This window comes from Stegodyphus dumicola, chromosome 2, assembly GCF_044657685.1.
Source record: "Stegodyphus dumicola isolate Sdum_Otavi_A_Nest chromosome 2, ASM4465768v1".
Classification (NCBI taxonomy): domain Eukaryota; kingdom Metazoa; phylum Arthropoda; class Arachnida; order Araneae; family Eresidae; genus Stegodyphus; species Stegodyphus dumicola.
In genome coordinates this window covers 154,811,263-154,825,026 of record NC_140769.1, presented here as the reverse complement: position 1 = coordinate 154,825,026, position 13,764 = coordinate 154,811,263, and the positions used below count along the sequence as shown (strand labels likewise).

Sequence of the window (13,764 nt, the reverse complement as noted above, 5' to 3'; positions counted from 1 at the left end):
TATTATTTTACGCAAAATTCAGTAAAATGAAATTTACCCGTTGAAATCAGCACCAAATTAAACTTTGTAAATTCTAGTGCATGTTAAAGGTTGTCTCATCCAGAATTTTATTACTAACCATTCATTTCAGAGCAAAATAAAACAGTAATTGCCATTTATATGACAATCAATATCAAAAATTTAAATCTGCATTTTACGCAACATAGAAAAACTTCAAAAGATCTACTGTTTACCATGCAATGAAGGCATTTTATTCTGCTATCAACTCTACCAATTATTAATTCCATAAAGTATATTCAGTTTACTCTTTCTGCTCAATATATGCAATGTAAAATTTTCCATAAATTTATTAATTCCTTTTATTTTGAGGTGAGCTTTTATTCAATTCTCAATATCAACGAGAATGTTTAGTTCATTTTTTATTCAGTCTCAAAAGAGAAATCAAAATACGTGGATTTATGTATGTGTATTTATGAATCAAAATACGTGAGAAATCACAGTGAGAAAAGCACTGCTACCTTAAACTGTGATTATATATAACAAATGCAGTGAATTATAGTTAAAAAATAGTGAAAATATTTATATTTCTGAACTATTTCATATATAACATTTTCAGTTTCGCATATGTGGCAATTTAAGAATTTTTTTAAGTATACCAATTTTTTGAAATATCTGCAAATTTTTGTATCTTCAAGGAAAGCTTATTCTTTCACCTTTAGTATATAAGTAATGGTAATTTACCAGATAAAATTACTTAATGGGGAATACAGAAAAATATCTAACCACTTACCTTTGTGACTTCATCTGCAAAGAGACTAAAAAAGTAGTTCAGCTAAATCTGCTATAATAAATATTTATAATAATGCTAAATTATGCAATATCTATTAATATGACAAATTTTTGTAAAGCTATTTATTTGGATGAAAAATAAACACATTCAGAAATTTATGGCACTATATTATGATTAACAGAGGAAAAACACTTTTCAAAATTCAAAATAGTTTTTATTAATCCAATTTATCACATTTTATTAGAATTCATGAAAAACAATCTTATATCCATGTATTCTTATGTATATAAGAACTCTTGATAAATTGGATCTCTGTCATTGCCTTTCACAGCACCTAAAATAAAAAAAACACTCACAATTACTATATGTGAATATAATTCATAATTAAATTTAAACAAATGACTATTAGAATGCAAATTAAAGGAAGAATTTAAAATATTTTAACATTTAGTACCTATAAACAGAGTAGCAATTATTTGATTTTTCGATTATAGTAAAATAAACATGGGGGATGCCTTTTAAAATTTTTTATGTCAGAAAATAAACTCAAACCACCAGCTGAACATATGAGCAGTTTTATCAATCAGCCACTGGTAGGTAACCTGGATACTGAATCAACATATAAAGTTGCCAAGATAAAGAGAGAAACAAAATTATGATAATCACATTTTACCTATTCATAAAACTATTTTAAATTTAATGTGTAGGCAAGTCCAAAAAGAGTGAGAATGAATTTATTTTGCAACACAAAGTAAAGTCTTGCAGGAGCAAAAAAAACTTCTCATGAGATTGGCAAGTAAAAAATAATTAACTGCATCTGGTAACATTTATCTGACAACACATAAGTAATTGTTAGCTACGTGCAGAAAATAAAATCTGATCAGGGGCGTAGCTAGAGGGGGGCAAGGGGGGCATCTGTCCCCGGGTGCAAAATCCAAGGGGCGCCAAACTGATGTTAAAACATTTTAGAATTAAATGTGTTCCATCCTTGGCAAGCAGTAGGGGGCGCGAAATCTTCAGTTGTCCTTGAGCGCTGAAAACCCTAGCTGTGACTCTGAATCTGATCATGTTAATGCAATTTTAAACTTTTGAATTTAACTGCAGAAATTTACCAAAGAAGTACTTGTAACAGTAGTAAATGAAGATGTGGCTAATCTTTACTGTATGGTACACCTTGGTTTCTGTCTGAAAAAAAATCACAAAGTGGTATTGGTTGTTTGTGAAATGTGGAAGCCCATTGCGTCAAATAAGTTTTTCGGTAACCCTAATGTTGATAATGTTGGTGAAAGTAGCCTTTGGGAAAAAAAAAACTTTTTTTCCCAAAGGCTACTTTCACCAACATTTATCTTTTTTTGTCTTTGAAAAAAAAAACTTTTTTTGTCAATAAAAAGGAGTTATTTCTGCAAATATTGCCAACGTGCTGTGATAAATTTAGTTTTGTGCTACTTTTTTTAATAGTAAACCTTTTGTACGGTCCCAGGTTTTTGGGTTTTACCATTCTTTTCAATTGCTGTGTTTGGTTGCACGGAAGTGGTATGGTCTTGTATTTTGAACATGCTATTTATTATTTTGGTGTGGGTACCCTCGTTTGAGTATGTCTGAGGTGACTAAGAGACAAAAAATTTAATTGAATTGCTTACTTGGAGGATGGTGGTGGGAAGCCTAAACATATGCATGTGAAAAAAAAGGTATGTTAAAAAAAATGACGTTTCATTTATTTTTTTGTCTCTGTGTGTTAATTTTTGTTAGAAGATTTGTTGTTTAATGTTTTTATGTTAGGGAATATGTATTTTTGGTAATTTATTCCTCTCTGTTTGTGTATTTTTGGTTGTCTGTGTGTTAAGACAGTGGCGAATTTTTTCTGGTAACTATGATATTTTTAACTTTCTGATTTTCTTAAAGTGAAAATAGATCAATGTGTACATGGACAAAGTTAAGACAGTGCACAATGCCCAGTTTGTACAGTTCTCTGTTTTAATAGGTTGATGTGTACATGGACACAGAGTTTGTGTATGTCTTTGACTTCTTATTTTGGTTTTGTGTAGCGGCCACCTTGAAATTGGTGCCGATCCTCTCAGGTGACGATCTTGATATAAAAAAAAGAAACGATTCGCCAAGGGTTACAGTAGAGTAAATTTTTACCAAAGATGTTCTACCATAATCACCATTTCAGTGGTTTAAACACTATTGGAGCAGTATGCAGAGATGAAGATTTGAGTTTTGTTTACACAGTATGATGGTTTAGGCACTCCAGCCATTACAGTGAACAAAATTATAATAAACATAGCCACAATAATTGTCTATAAATATTGATGTATAATACTGCATTAACTAATATATTTCTTATGCTAGTATATACAGAATCCTTAATCGAAGGGAAAATCAGAAGACTGTGCATGCATTTTCCTTTAACTGAAACATGGATTTGACCATACAAATCTCAGTCTTACGGGACATGCGACACTATGCAGATAGACAGTAAAAAGTGCTTGTGTTGTTTTTATTTGTTAGAGGTATGAAATAAATATACTTCTAGATTTTAATTTTTTCTTTTCTTGTTTTACATTTGGATTACCTATCAAAAAAGTAAGGAATTTTGATATTATTACAATATCAGAGTTAAAATAACAATTATTGGACATGTTAAAGTAATGAAAATTTTAAATTAGGTTAAAAAGTAACCCTTAATGTGGCATATTTTTGAATTAAACTCTATCGACATTAAAAACAACAAAACGTCCCTCTTTATTAAGGACTTTAATTAACTAATTTTAAATACAGAGCTATGAATGAATTTTTTCCCTTGCATGTTATAATAACTGAAACAAAATTACTGATACAGTCAAAATTCCTAAATGCAAGTACATAAAATTTACTTTAGCAATTTAAAGAGATGAGACACACTGAACACATGAATAAATTTCTATCAAAGAATAATTTATTAAATTTGGCCCGTTCCATAGTAAACTTTAACCATTAGATTACATTATTACACCATGTTATCAGTTTGAAAAGCAAGTTATATGCCAGATCTTGGATGTAAAAGAAATGCACAAAATAATATACAGATTATTGAAAAATGATGTATACCAATGTTTATAGATATGATTAAATGTAACAGAAAATTTACTGTCACAACCACATTTTTAAGTGAAATGTATTATTTTAACATTTTACAATATTTAAGGTATGGCATTAAATGCAATCATGTGCCTGGATATAAGTTAATAAATTAAAAAAATAATAATAATAATAATCAAAGAATGAATGTCATGAAAAATTTCAAAAACAAGCAGAATTTAATTTAGAAGACCTTTAGACACTTATGATAAATAAATTTGAGAATTCTTCACCCAAAATTAAATTATAATTAACTAAAACCAGTTTGACTGACCTTCTCCAAAATCCTTCAGCTGCAATTTTTTCTAGCTTGAAAACCAAATTCTTCTCCACATGGTAATAACATCTTAACCAGTTGAAATTCCTGCAGAAAGTTTGAAAACACAGTAATAGAATTAATAGAATAGAAAAATTAACACAAAAGTATAGAACATCATTTAAACTTAACATTATTACAAATTTTGGTGCTTTCTGACTATCTGCAAAGCTGTGAAAATTAGCAAAATGGTTAGTTTATGGTTCATATCTACTGCTCTGTTCACAAGTAGTAATTCAAATAAGCACTTTATAAGAAACAAGAAATTTTAGGATGCACACACACAAAAATATATACATTGGGTCAATATTCACATATTTTTCATCCAATGGAATACTATTCAGAAATAAAGATTAAATATAAAGCATGTAAATACATGTGTGTGGTATGCATATTCATAGTTTGCTATTATCGTGTGCATACTCTTGCTGTTTTAACATAAGTTGAAGCTGTGAGGGCAGATGATAAGAAAGTATCAGAATTTTTCATGTATAAGAAAAGATTGCCCTGACAATAGTATCTCAATTGTTTAGCACTGACATTTACATAGCGCATTAGAAATATATAGTAATATATGCATAATAAAAAGATAATTGCATATTATTAATTCATTTTTTTAAATGCCAAACTTTAACAATTCTTTCACATATAATTAAACAGAATTCTTTCACATGAACATCTAAAATCCATTCTTAACTAAAGAATAAATAATAAAACCATCTAATTTCTTATCAAGCCCATCATTTCCGAAATGTCTACTTCTGAAAGTTCCCAACATTTCTCAATATATTATTAAATTACTAAACTAAGCATCGATGATTGTCACGTTCGCTAATGTGGCAATATCTTTCACACTTCATTGTTACCACAAGTAACAAGTAGGCTTCAATAAATCTTTAACTGTTACATGCTACTTTTGTCTAAAATTTGTACAAATAATAAAATTAAATGAGCTCTTTATAATATGCTCAAAGAAATAATTTTGTATGAAAATTTGTATGTTATATATTGGCCTGATTAATCATTCAGGAAATAATTCGGGTTTTCAAAGTGCTTCCAATAATTCAAATTTCAGCTTGTGTCAAAATAAAATCTATAACACAAATATAAGCAAATTTCCTTATGAACAATGCATTTTAACATTATTCAATCACTGGCAATAAACTGGCAATCACACAGTACTGATTGCTTCAATAAACATTACTGTAACTGTGTTATTTAAAAGACTGTAATGTTTTAATTATTTCCTTAATTAAAACATTACAGTCTTTTCCTCCTTCTAACACCAAAAGAAAACCCAGATAAGAAATATAAAAATATCAGTAAAAATAAATTATATTACTGAATGACACTTTACATTAATTACACTTATGCATATATTATTTTATTATAAATTATTTCAAAATCAAAGAAGAGAAGGGGGAGAAACTTTAATATTGACATTTCTAAAATGATATAAACATTAATCATTTAGTACAGTTTGTTATTTCAGGCAAAAAGAATTCACTTTTCTGGATAGCATTTATATTTTCATCTCACTTTCAATGAAACATTAAGAGAAATGCATATAATTTAAACACCAGTTTATTCTATTTATCAGACAGATTATGTCAACTCAAAAAAACCTATCAGTAAAATTCGGTAGTAATAATTCTGAATGTTAGGCAACTTGCAAGATTCAACAAAAATTATCAATACTTTTATTATAATGACAATACTACAGTAACATGAACATAAAATTAAACTGCATATAACTATAAAATAAGCCAGCATATAATAATGGTGCAATGGTTTCTAAAACAATGGGCTCGATGAAAAAATACATGTATTATGGTAGCTATTCATATTCTTCAGCTTTCCTAATATTCTCATGTTCACTTTACATAACTAAAGTATCTAAAATACAATAAAAATGCAAACAATATTTATGAGAAAATGTTAAAAGCAATCATAAGCATTTGATTGAATGACTATATTTTGTCTTCCTGTAAGTCGAATCTTAAAATGATATGCAGTTTGAAAAATGCTCAATCCTTTTATAAAATATTCAAAAAAGATTAAAAAAAGGTACTGTTCTGTTATCAGGACCGGGTTCAGAATTGTATTTATGTATGCTTGTATATTTGTATGTTTGTGTGTCTACATATACACATCTATGCACAACTTACGAACACAGGTTCATACATTTCCGATTCTGGTCCCGATAACAGAACAGTACCCCCAAAAAAACTTGAATTACAAACTAGATTAAGATAATGTTTCAACCATACATATTTTGGACAAAACAATGCAAACTCTTATTTTTATACAATTGTTCAAACTATTTAACATAAATTTATTGCTGCAATAAAATAATAAGCAATCTGATCACACATATTATTTTGAAACTGAATGCATAAACTAGACTAAAAAAAAATTCAGTCATAAAAATTTGGATAGCAGGGCAAATTAGATATTTGAAAAGACAGCCAGCCATTGAGATACACGTAATTCACGACAGAATGGTAACAATTCATAAAGCTGTGAAACATTTAACTGCCAAAATGACATAAATAACATAAATTCGAAAAGCAAAAAAAGTAAACATACAAGTATTGCAACTGAACTTACCTTTCATGCAACAAAAAATATCCATACAAGTTAACCTCATGGCGCAGCCATTTTGGTTTTCGTTTCAAATCAGATAGATGTTTACGGATTTGCGGAAGAATACGAGGAACTAGTAGTTTGCCGGATACAATGTGCAATGACGCGAAAGAATATAGTTCTGTAGAACTTCCTACATTATTCCGTAATAAACAGTACTATTTCCTAATTTTTTCTTTGTCTAATTAATTAATTAATAAGGAAATAGTTAAATAATGCCGAATTCACTTTTAATGAAATGTAAAATTTTGTATGTATGGGACGACCACCTTCCAACCAATATTTCTGAGAATATAAACAAATTTTGGAATCTGAGAGTATCAGTAAATAAATATATAGAATATCGCCTCTCAAACGACCACTTCTGAAAGTGACCAATAGTTCTGAGATTATAAATAAATATTGATATTAAGCATTATTTCTATAAGACGACCATCTCTATATAAGACCAAAGTTTCTAGAATCTTGGATAGTCATCATAGATGTATCTTTGCTGCGAAATTATCGCACGACTGTAATTCAATATCAATAATAGATCGCGCGATTGAAAAACATTTTCTGTCCTGTAATTAGAGGAAAAGTATTTTCCTTATGAGGTATTTCTCCCGCTTGCCTAGCGTGCCTTCGAGGTGTAATAGTTCTGCACGCTGGGCCGGTATTTCAGAGGTCCGTGGTTCGATTCACGGCGAAGGCGGTTGCTAATTTTTCATCTCTACGGCTTCCCAAAAAAATCCTAATGTCTCTACAGTGGCGCCCGAACTAAAAAGGTGTTGGATGAGGTATATCCACACCCAGGATTTAGTGATTGGATCCCCTTAAAAAAAAGTAGGCCTTTAAAAAGAGAAGTAATATGAGGTATTTCTCCCGCTTTCCTAGCGAGGTATTTCTCTCCGCTTCCTTCGGCCCACCAGCGGCCGAGCGGTCGCACGACTGCTCGAACGAAAGTCGCTGAACCCTGGTAGTGCGATCCGAGGTTCGAATCCCGCGAACGGGCTGGCTGCATGGGTGTTTTCGTGGTTTTCCCCACGTGTAACGTGTATACGAGTCTGTTTCCCTTAGAAAGTCCTCCACGAAGACATCTCTCCCCTTAGTAGTGGTTCTGCACACTGGGCCGGTATTCCAGAGGTCCGTCCTTCGATTCCCGGCGAAGGCAGTTGCTAATTTTTCATGTTTCCTGCTTCCAAAAAAAATACCTAATGTCTCTATACCCAAATTTAAAAAAAAAAATTCGTTTCCTTAATTAAATATATCTATATCTAATTTTACCTATATTTGTAGTAGGGTTTGTAATCTGTAAGTAATTATACATGTAATTTATACATTTTTTATAAAAAAAATATATGTTATTTAGAATTTTGCAAATATTCTAGAAAATGCTAATCCATTGAAAAAAATCTTTTCCATGACTAAATAAATTTTTAAAAACGTCAGAAAAAATAGCAGTTAAAATTAATAACAAAATAACAAGAATAAATCATCAATCATATCAATATTTTTAATGTACAGCATTTAGAAACAACTTAGTAAAATACATATGAAAAATAAAATAATGTGCATGTTTCAGATGTGCAATGTCAAAAAATTAAAACTGGTAAATTTGAGAACAAATATCATCAAAATGTTTGACAACGAAAGTCCTCCGGACAATGCAGAATGAATGTCCTCAGGATGTGAAATTGGTGAACTCCTCAGGACATCTGAGAATCAACATCTTCAGGACATCCTGTCATATCCCGGGACATAGCGACTTAAATAAGACATCCTTAGGATGTTAAATTACGATCTCCTCAGGACATCTGAGAATCAACATCCTTAGGACATCCTAAGTATGTCCCGGGATATTGCGACTTAAATAGGACATCCTGAGGATGTTTCCCTGATGTGCTATGGGGGTTATAAAAAGCATTCAACTAAATGTGTTCTTAAATATATAATTATGCAGCATTGCTTTTACTTTAAATGTTCTATATTTTTATTAACATGTTATTTGTTTTAAATGTTGTTATTGTTGTTGTTGTGACTAATCTCGCTTGTCTGATATCAGAACAAGCTGACGAAATTCATCGCGGTAAGGAGGCAAATTGCGCCTGCCGTTGGCGAGAGCCTTTGACACCATGCAGATGACAGTACGACTTTGCTCAGTAACCCCCCCCCCAAATTTTGAAGAAGAGACCCCTGGAAGGATGGGTCTCCCACCCCTCTTCCTCCACTATCAACCTCTCGAGAGGACGTTCTGCTCCCCGCATATTTTCAGTGACTCCTGCCGCACAGACACTATACTTTAAAAACATCTATGCCCCGTCAGTCAAATATTTTTTCTCCACTGTAATAGACCTTTCGCGTCCCACATATCAGGCACTATCTCAGTTCCTTAATCTGTTAAATGCTTGTTTGGAACATTTCTGGGGTCAAAATTCATACTTTGTTTCCAGATAGTGTCGCTTTCTTCATTCATAATGCGTTGAACACATGTTACACGTACCTTCGGAGTAACTCTTCTACAAATACAGATCCCTATCATTAAAATAGTGGGGGAAGAGAGATCATGAAGCTATATGGCAGACTATTTTTTAATGCTATAACGTGCCCTACAGGCGTTTGCTTTCCTGGCACGGAACTAGGATTGTTTCATTCAAAACAGCACACGAAAGCTAACTGCCTAAGGAGCATCTCAGTTTTGCATGACAATACTTCAGCCATGATATTTTCTAGCCCTTCAGGAGTCTTTCTTTGAAAATTATAATTAATGAGGGAGAAAATTTAGCTGCCTTCATTCTTAGCAGATTGGTTAGGTAAGGTTAAGCGATTAAGACAAAGCAAATCAAAGGCTATCTGCCTATCGCGAGGGATACTTTCGTGGAGGAGTTTTCAAGAGACAAGCTAGTATCAACGTTACAATGAGAAAAACTAAGAAAACTAACCACGCAGCCAGCCCGCTACACGGTATCGATCTTACGTCTAACTACCAGTGCTGAACGACGTTAACGCTCGGCCGCTGGTGGGCCTCATTCTTACCAGAAGTTAAACATCTAAAACTGCGAAGCACTAGTTTTTATGAATTTGGTTCCGATGTTGAACAGACAGATAAGGCCGGCATAATTTCTAGAGGCTGAATGGAGGGTTTTCATTTTTTTCCTGATGTCTGACTGAAATACGAGCCGTATAGTTTTATGCATAACATAAATAAATTTTTCCTTAGACTATCTTCAGGGAAAGTATTTTTTTTTAAGCAGAAAGATTTGGAGTGTTGTACAATATTGCAATAATCCAGTTATCATCTTTCATTATGAAAGATTACGTGTACTCAAAAGCTAGGCATAAGAAAGTGAATCCAGAAAATGAAAGAAAGCAGATTTTGAATTCTATAAGTGTTAAGGCATTATAATCGTTCGGTCTCAGTTGTTTTATACTTTCCGACCAAAAATAACGAAAACGTAGTATTTAGAGATGCAGTGAAGACTTTCTAGGGTGACTATCCGCGGTTCCGACGATTTTGATCGTCTGTGGAGATGATCGGCTTATAAGGTATTTCTTCCGCCTTCTTAGCAAGCCTTCGTAGTGCAGTGATCATCACGCTCGACGCGTAATCGAGAGGCCCGCGGTTCGAGTCCCGGCGAAGGCGTTGCTGATTTTTCATCTCTCCCGCTTCGAAGTTGCCTAGTGTATTTACAGGCCGAAAAGGTTATATTCAGCACTTAAGTTTAATTGTGATCAGTTTCAGAGATGTTCGTCTACGGGAGGTGGTCGCAAATTGGCTTCTCTGCATTTTGCATTCTGTCACCACATCAGTGAGAAAGCTGATCTCAGAAAAATTTCAAGCAATCGAAACTTAATTACCCTTACACGGAATATTTTATCAACAAATTTTACGGAAACATATTTGTCATCAGTTAGACGATACTTGTCAAGAAATAAATTCACAATCTTCCAAAAAGTGTTTTTGTAAATATATTTGATATATGTATATATATATATATATATATATATATGTATGTATATATATATATATATATATATATATATATATATTTTCTTTTTTCAGGGCCTTTACTCGAGCTCATGACAGAACGATTAAAATTTAAAACATTGGAAGATGATCCGAATCGTAACACAAAAGTCAATGTATACGTAACGGTAAGTATATGCACTCGTACTCTGTGCTACTTATAAGCCTTATTTAACAATGTACAGGGTGATCTTTCTCAAAGTGACAGTGTTTGGAGCGCCCTGTAGCGCGATCTAAAGCCGAAATGGCACCAAACTTGGTATTTAGACTAATCAAGACATGGGAAAAAGGATTCCGTGATAAAAATTAGTTCCAAAAATAGCCGCTAGGGTATTTTGTGGCGCTACTGTAGCTTACAATAACGAGAATTAGCATAAAACACGGGTATCAAAGAAAAATGCAAATGTTGTGCGATGACAGCGCCAGTAATAGGGGTTATAAAAGCAAGTAGTAGACAGCTCCGACAAATAATCTCAGCTGAAGTAAACGAGCTCCAGTGGACATGTCTCTCACGTTACCGGAACGTGCGGGGTTACTGGTGAAGCTGTATTACATGAATCAATGTAATGCATCCGCAGCTCCCCTGACCTCACGCTCTAATAATTTTGTGCATCTCCAAATCAGATGATGGTGGTTCAGTGGGTTTACTAATTTTAACACTTTTTCATTTTTGACAATATTTTAATTACTATATACAGAGCGTATTCTTAGGCCGCCGCCTTCAACATGAACAAACTTTATTCTCTTACAACTAAGCGAGCAACAGCGCCCTCTAGCCTTTTTCTTCAAATTACACAACACTCCCCACCTGAACTCGGTGGAGAGTTCATCTTTCAATAATATATTCTAGAATATTCAATTAATATTTCGACAATAAATCCTGGAGAAATGGTTAAATATAACACACATGCATACATAATTATAAGCACAAAAAATTTTACAAAACATTAAATGATACCTATCAGCAAGGTCAGGAGAATCAAACCTAAAAATACAAAATACAAACATTAGTTAAGTTCCATATTATATAACAATTGTATAGGCCTTTTTAAGGTACCAGTAGGTGTTTCAATTATGCAAGATCTTATTATACCATCTCTGCCTGGCATTAATTCCAAAATTTGCCCTATTGTCCAAAGATTTCTGGGATGTTAATTGATTAGCAGGGCAGAGATAGTAATCGTCTACCAACCAGAAATTGAGAGGGCGTTAGTGGAGAAGGTTCATTGGGATCGGTAAACACGTAGGTAATTGGTCTACAATTAATCATTGCCTGGATTTCAAGCTCTTTCACAGTAAGGGATGCTCGACCAATAATTTTTCGCAAGCTGGATTTTATGGTTCGTACCATACGCTCCCAAAACCCTCCCCACCATGGACCCCTCTCAATAATAAATTTCCAATTTATGCCTCTAGCAGAAAATAATTCTTTCACAGATGAATCACTCAAAGTTTTAAAAATATGTTTTAATTCTTTATCAGCTCTTTTAAAAGTCTTGGCATTATCGGAGTACACGGTGGTACACAGTCCTCGGCGAGCTAAAAATCTTCGGAAAGCTAGCAAAAAACTTTCAGTGCTGAGATCAGTTACTATCTCTATATGTAAGGCACGAGTGACCGCACACGTTAACAACAGCATGTAAACTTTACCTTGCCTGTCTTTCGTAAAAAATGGACCGGCGAAGTCCAACCCGGTCACAGCAAATGGAGGCGACTCTTGGATTCTGTCTGGAGGAAGTGGAGCGATATCCTGTACCCCAGGACGAGCACTATATCGTTTGCATATCACACATTTTCTGATGATAGTCTTAACACGCTGTCTTCCCTTAATGATCCAATATTTGTCTCTGATCTGAGTTAGTGTCGAATTAACTCCAGCATGGAATACCCTTTCATGCGAGTCCATGATGATCAACTCGGTAAACTTGCATTTTGAGGGTAATAGCATAGGATGTTTTAAATTCTCGTGACAGTCTGCAAATTGAATGCGACCTTTCAATCGAAGAATTCCCTCCTCATCAAGCCTTGGATTAAGGGAGTAGATGGAAGAATCGAGAATTGATTTTTTATTTGATAACTTAATTATTTCCGCTTGATACGATTCTCGTTGCGTAATTTTTACCCAATAATGTTCAGCTGCTTTAATCTCAAAAGCACTTAAAGGTCCATTCTCTGTAGACCTTTTCCGAAGCCTCCCAATAAATCTAAATACATAGGCAGTAATTCGAAGTAATTTTCCTAAAGAACTGAATTTTTCTATATGCAAAATTGGGGATTCATTGTTAATTACAGGTACAGTCAGAATAATACTTTTCCTTAACTCCAACGATTCTGAATTTGGTTGTAATTTCTTTTGTTTCGGAAAACTTTCAGTAGGAAAACGTAACCAGTGTGGCCCATGCCACCACAGATCATTCTTAACTAGTGACTGAGCACTAATTCCTCGAGTTAGTAAATCGGAAGGATTTTGTTTTCCTTCGCAGTGAACTAGTGACTGAGCACTAATTCCTCGAGTTAGTAAATCGGAAGGATTTTGTTTTCCTCCACAATTTTTTGTTGCATATACTCTGTATTTCTGTAACACGATTGGCGATAAATGGTTTCCAATTATTTGGCGAACCTTTAATCCAAGTAATGGCGATTTCGGAATCACTACAAAAATAAACATAAAGTCTTGGCATTATCGGAGTACACGGTGGTACACAGTCCTCGGCGAGCTAAAAATCTTCGGAAAGCTAGCAAAAAACTTTCAGTGCTGAGATCAGTTACTATCTCTATATGTAAGGCACGAGTGACCGCACACGTTAACAACAGCATGTAAACTTTACCTTGCCTGTCTTTCGTAAAAAATGGACCGGCGAAGACCGGCGAATTATTATTCTCAAT

General features: G+C 33.3%; 2 protein-coding genes across 5 annotated transcripts in view; one reads left to right on the top strand and one right to left on the bottom strand.

Moving 5' to 3' along the window:
• LOC118193155 (prostatic acid phosphatase-like) overlaps positions 1-13,764 on the bottom strand; it is a 116,254-nt gene that overhangs the window by 87,678 nt on the left and 14,812 nt on the right. The window lies entirely within an intron of this gene.
• The window catches only part of LOC118193154 (prostatic acid phosphatase-like), a 50,443-nt gene that overhangs the window by 27,623 nt on the left and 9,056 nt on the right, over positions 1-13,764 (top strand). For all 3 annotated transcript variants that reach the window (XM_085811328.1, XM_085811327.1, XM_085811326.1), the window contains one exon: positions 10,915-11,006. In XM_085811328.1, coding sequence (XP_085667454.1) covers positions 10,915-11,006 — 92 coding nt within the window. The remainder of the gene's footprint in view (positions 1-10,914; positions 11,007-13,764) is intronic.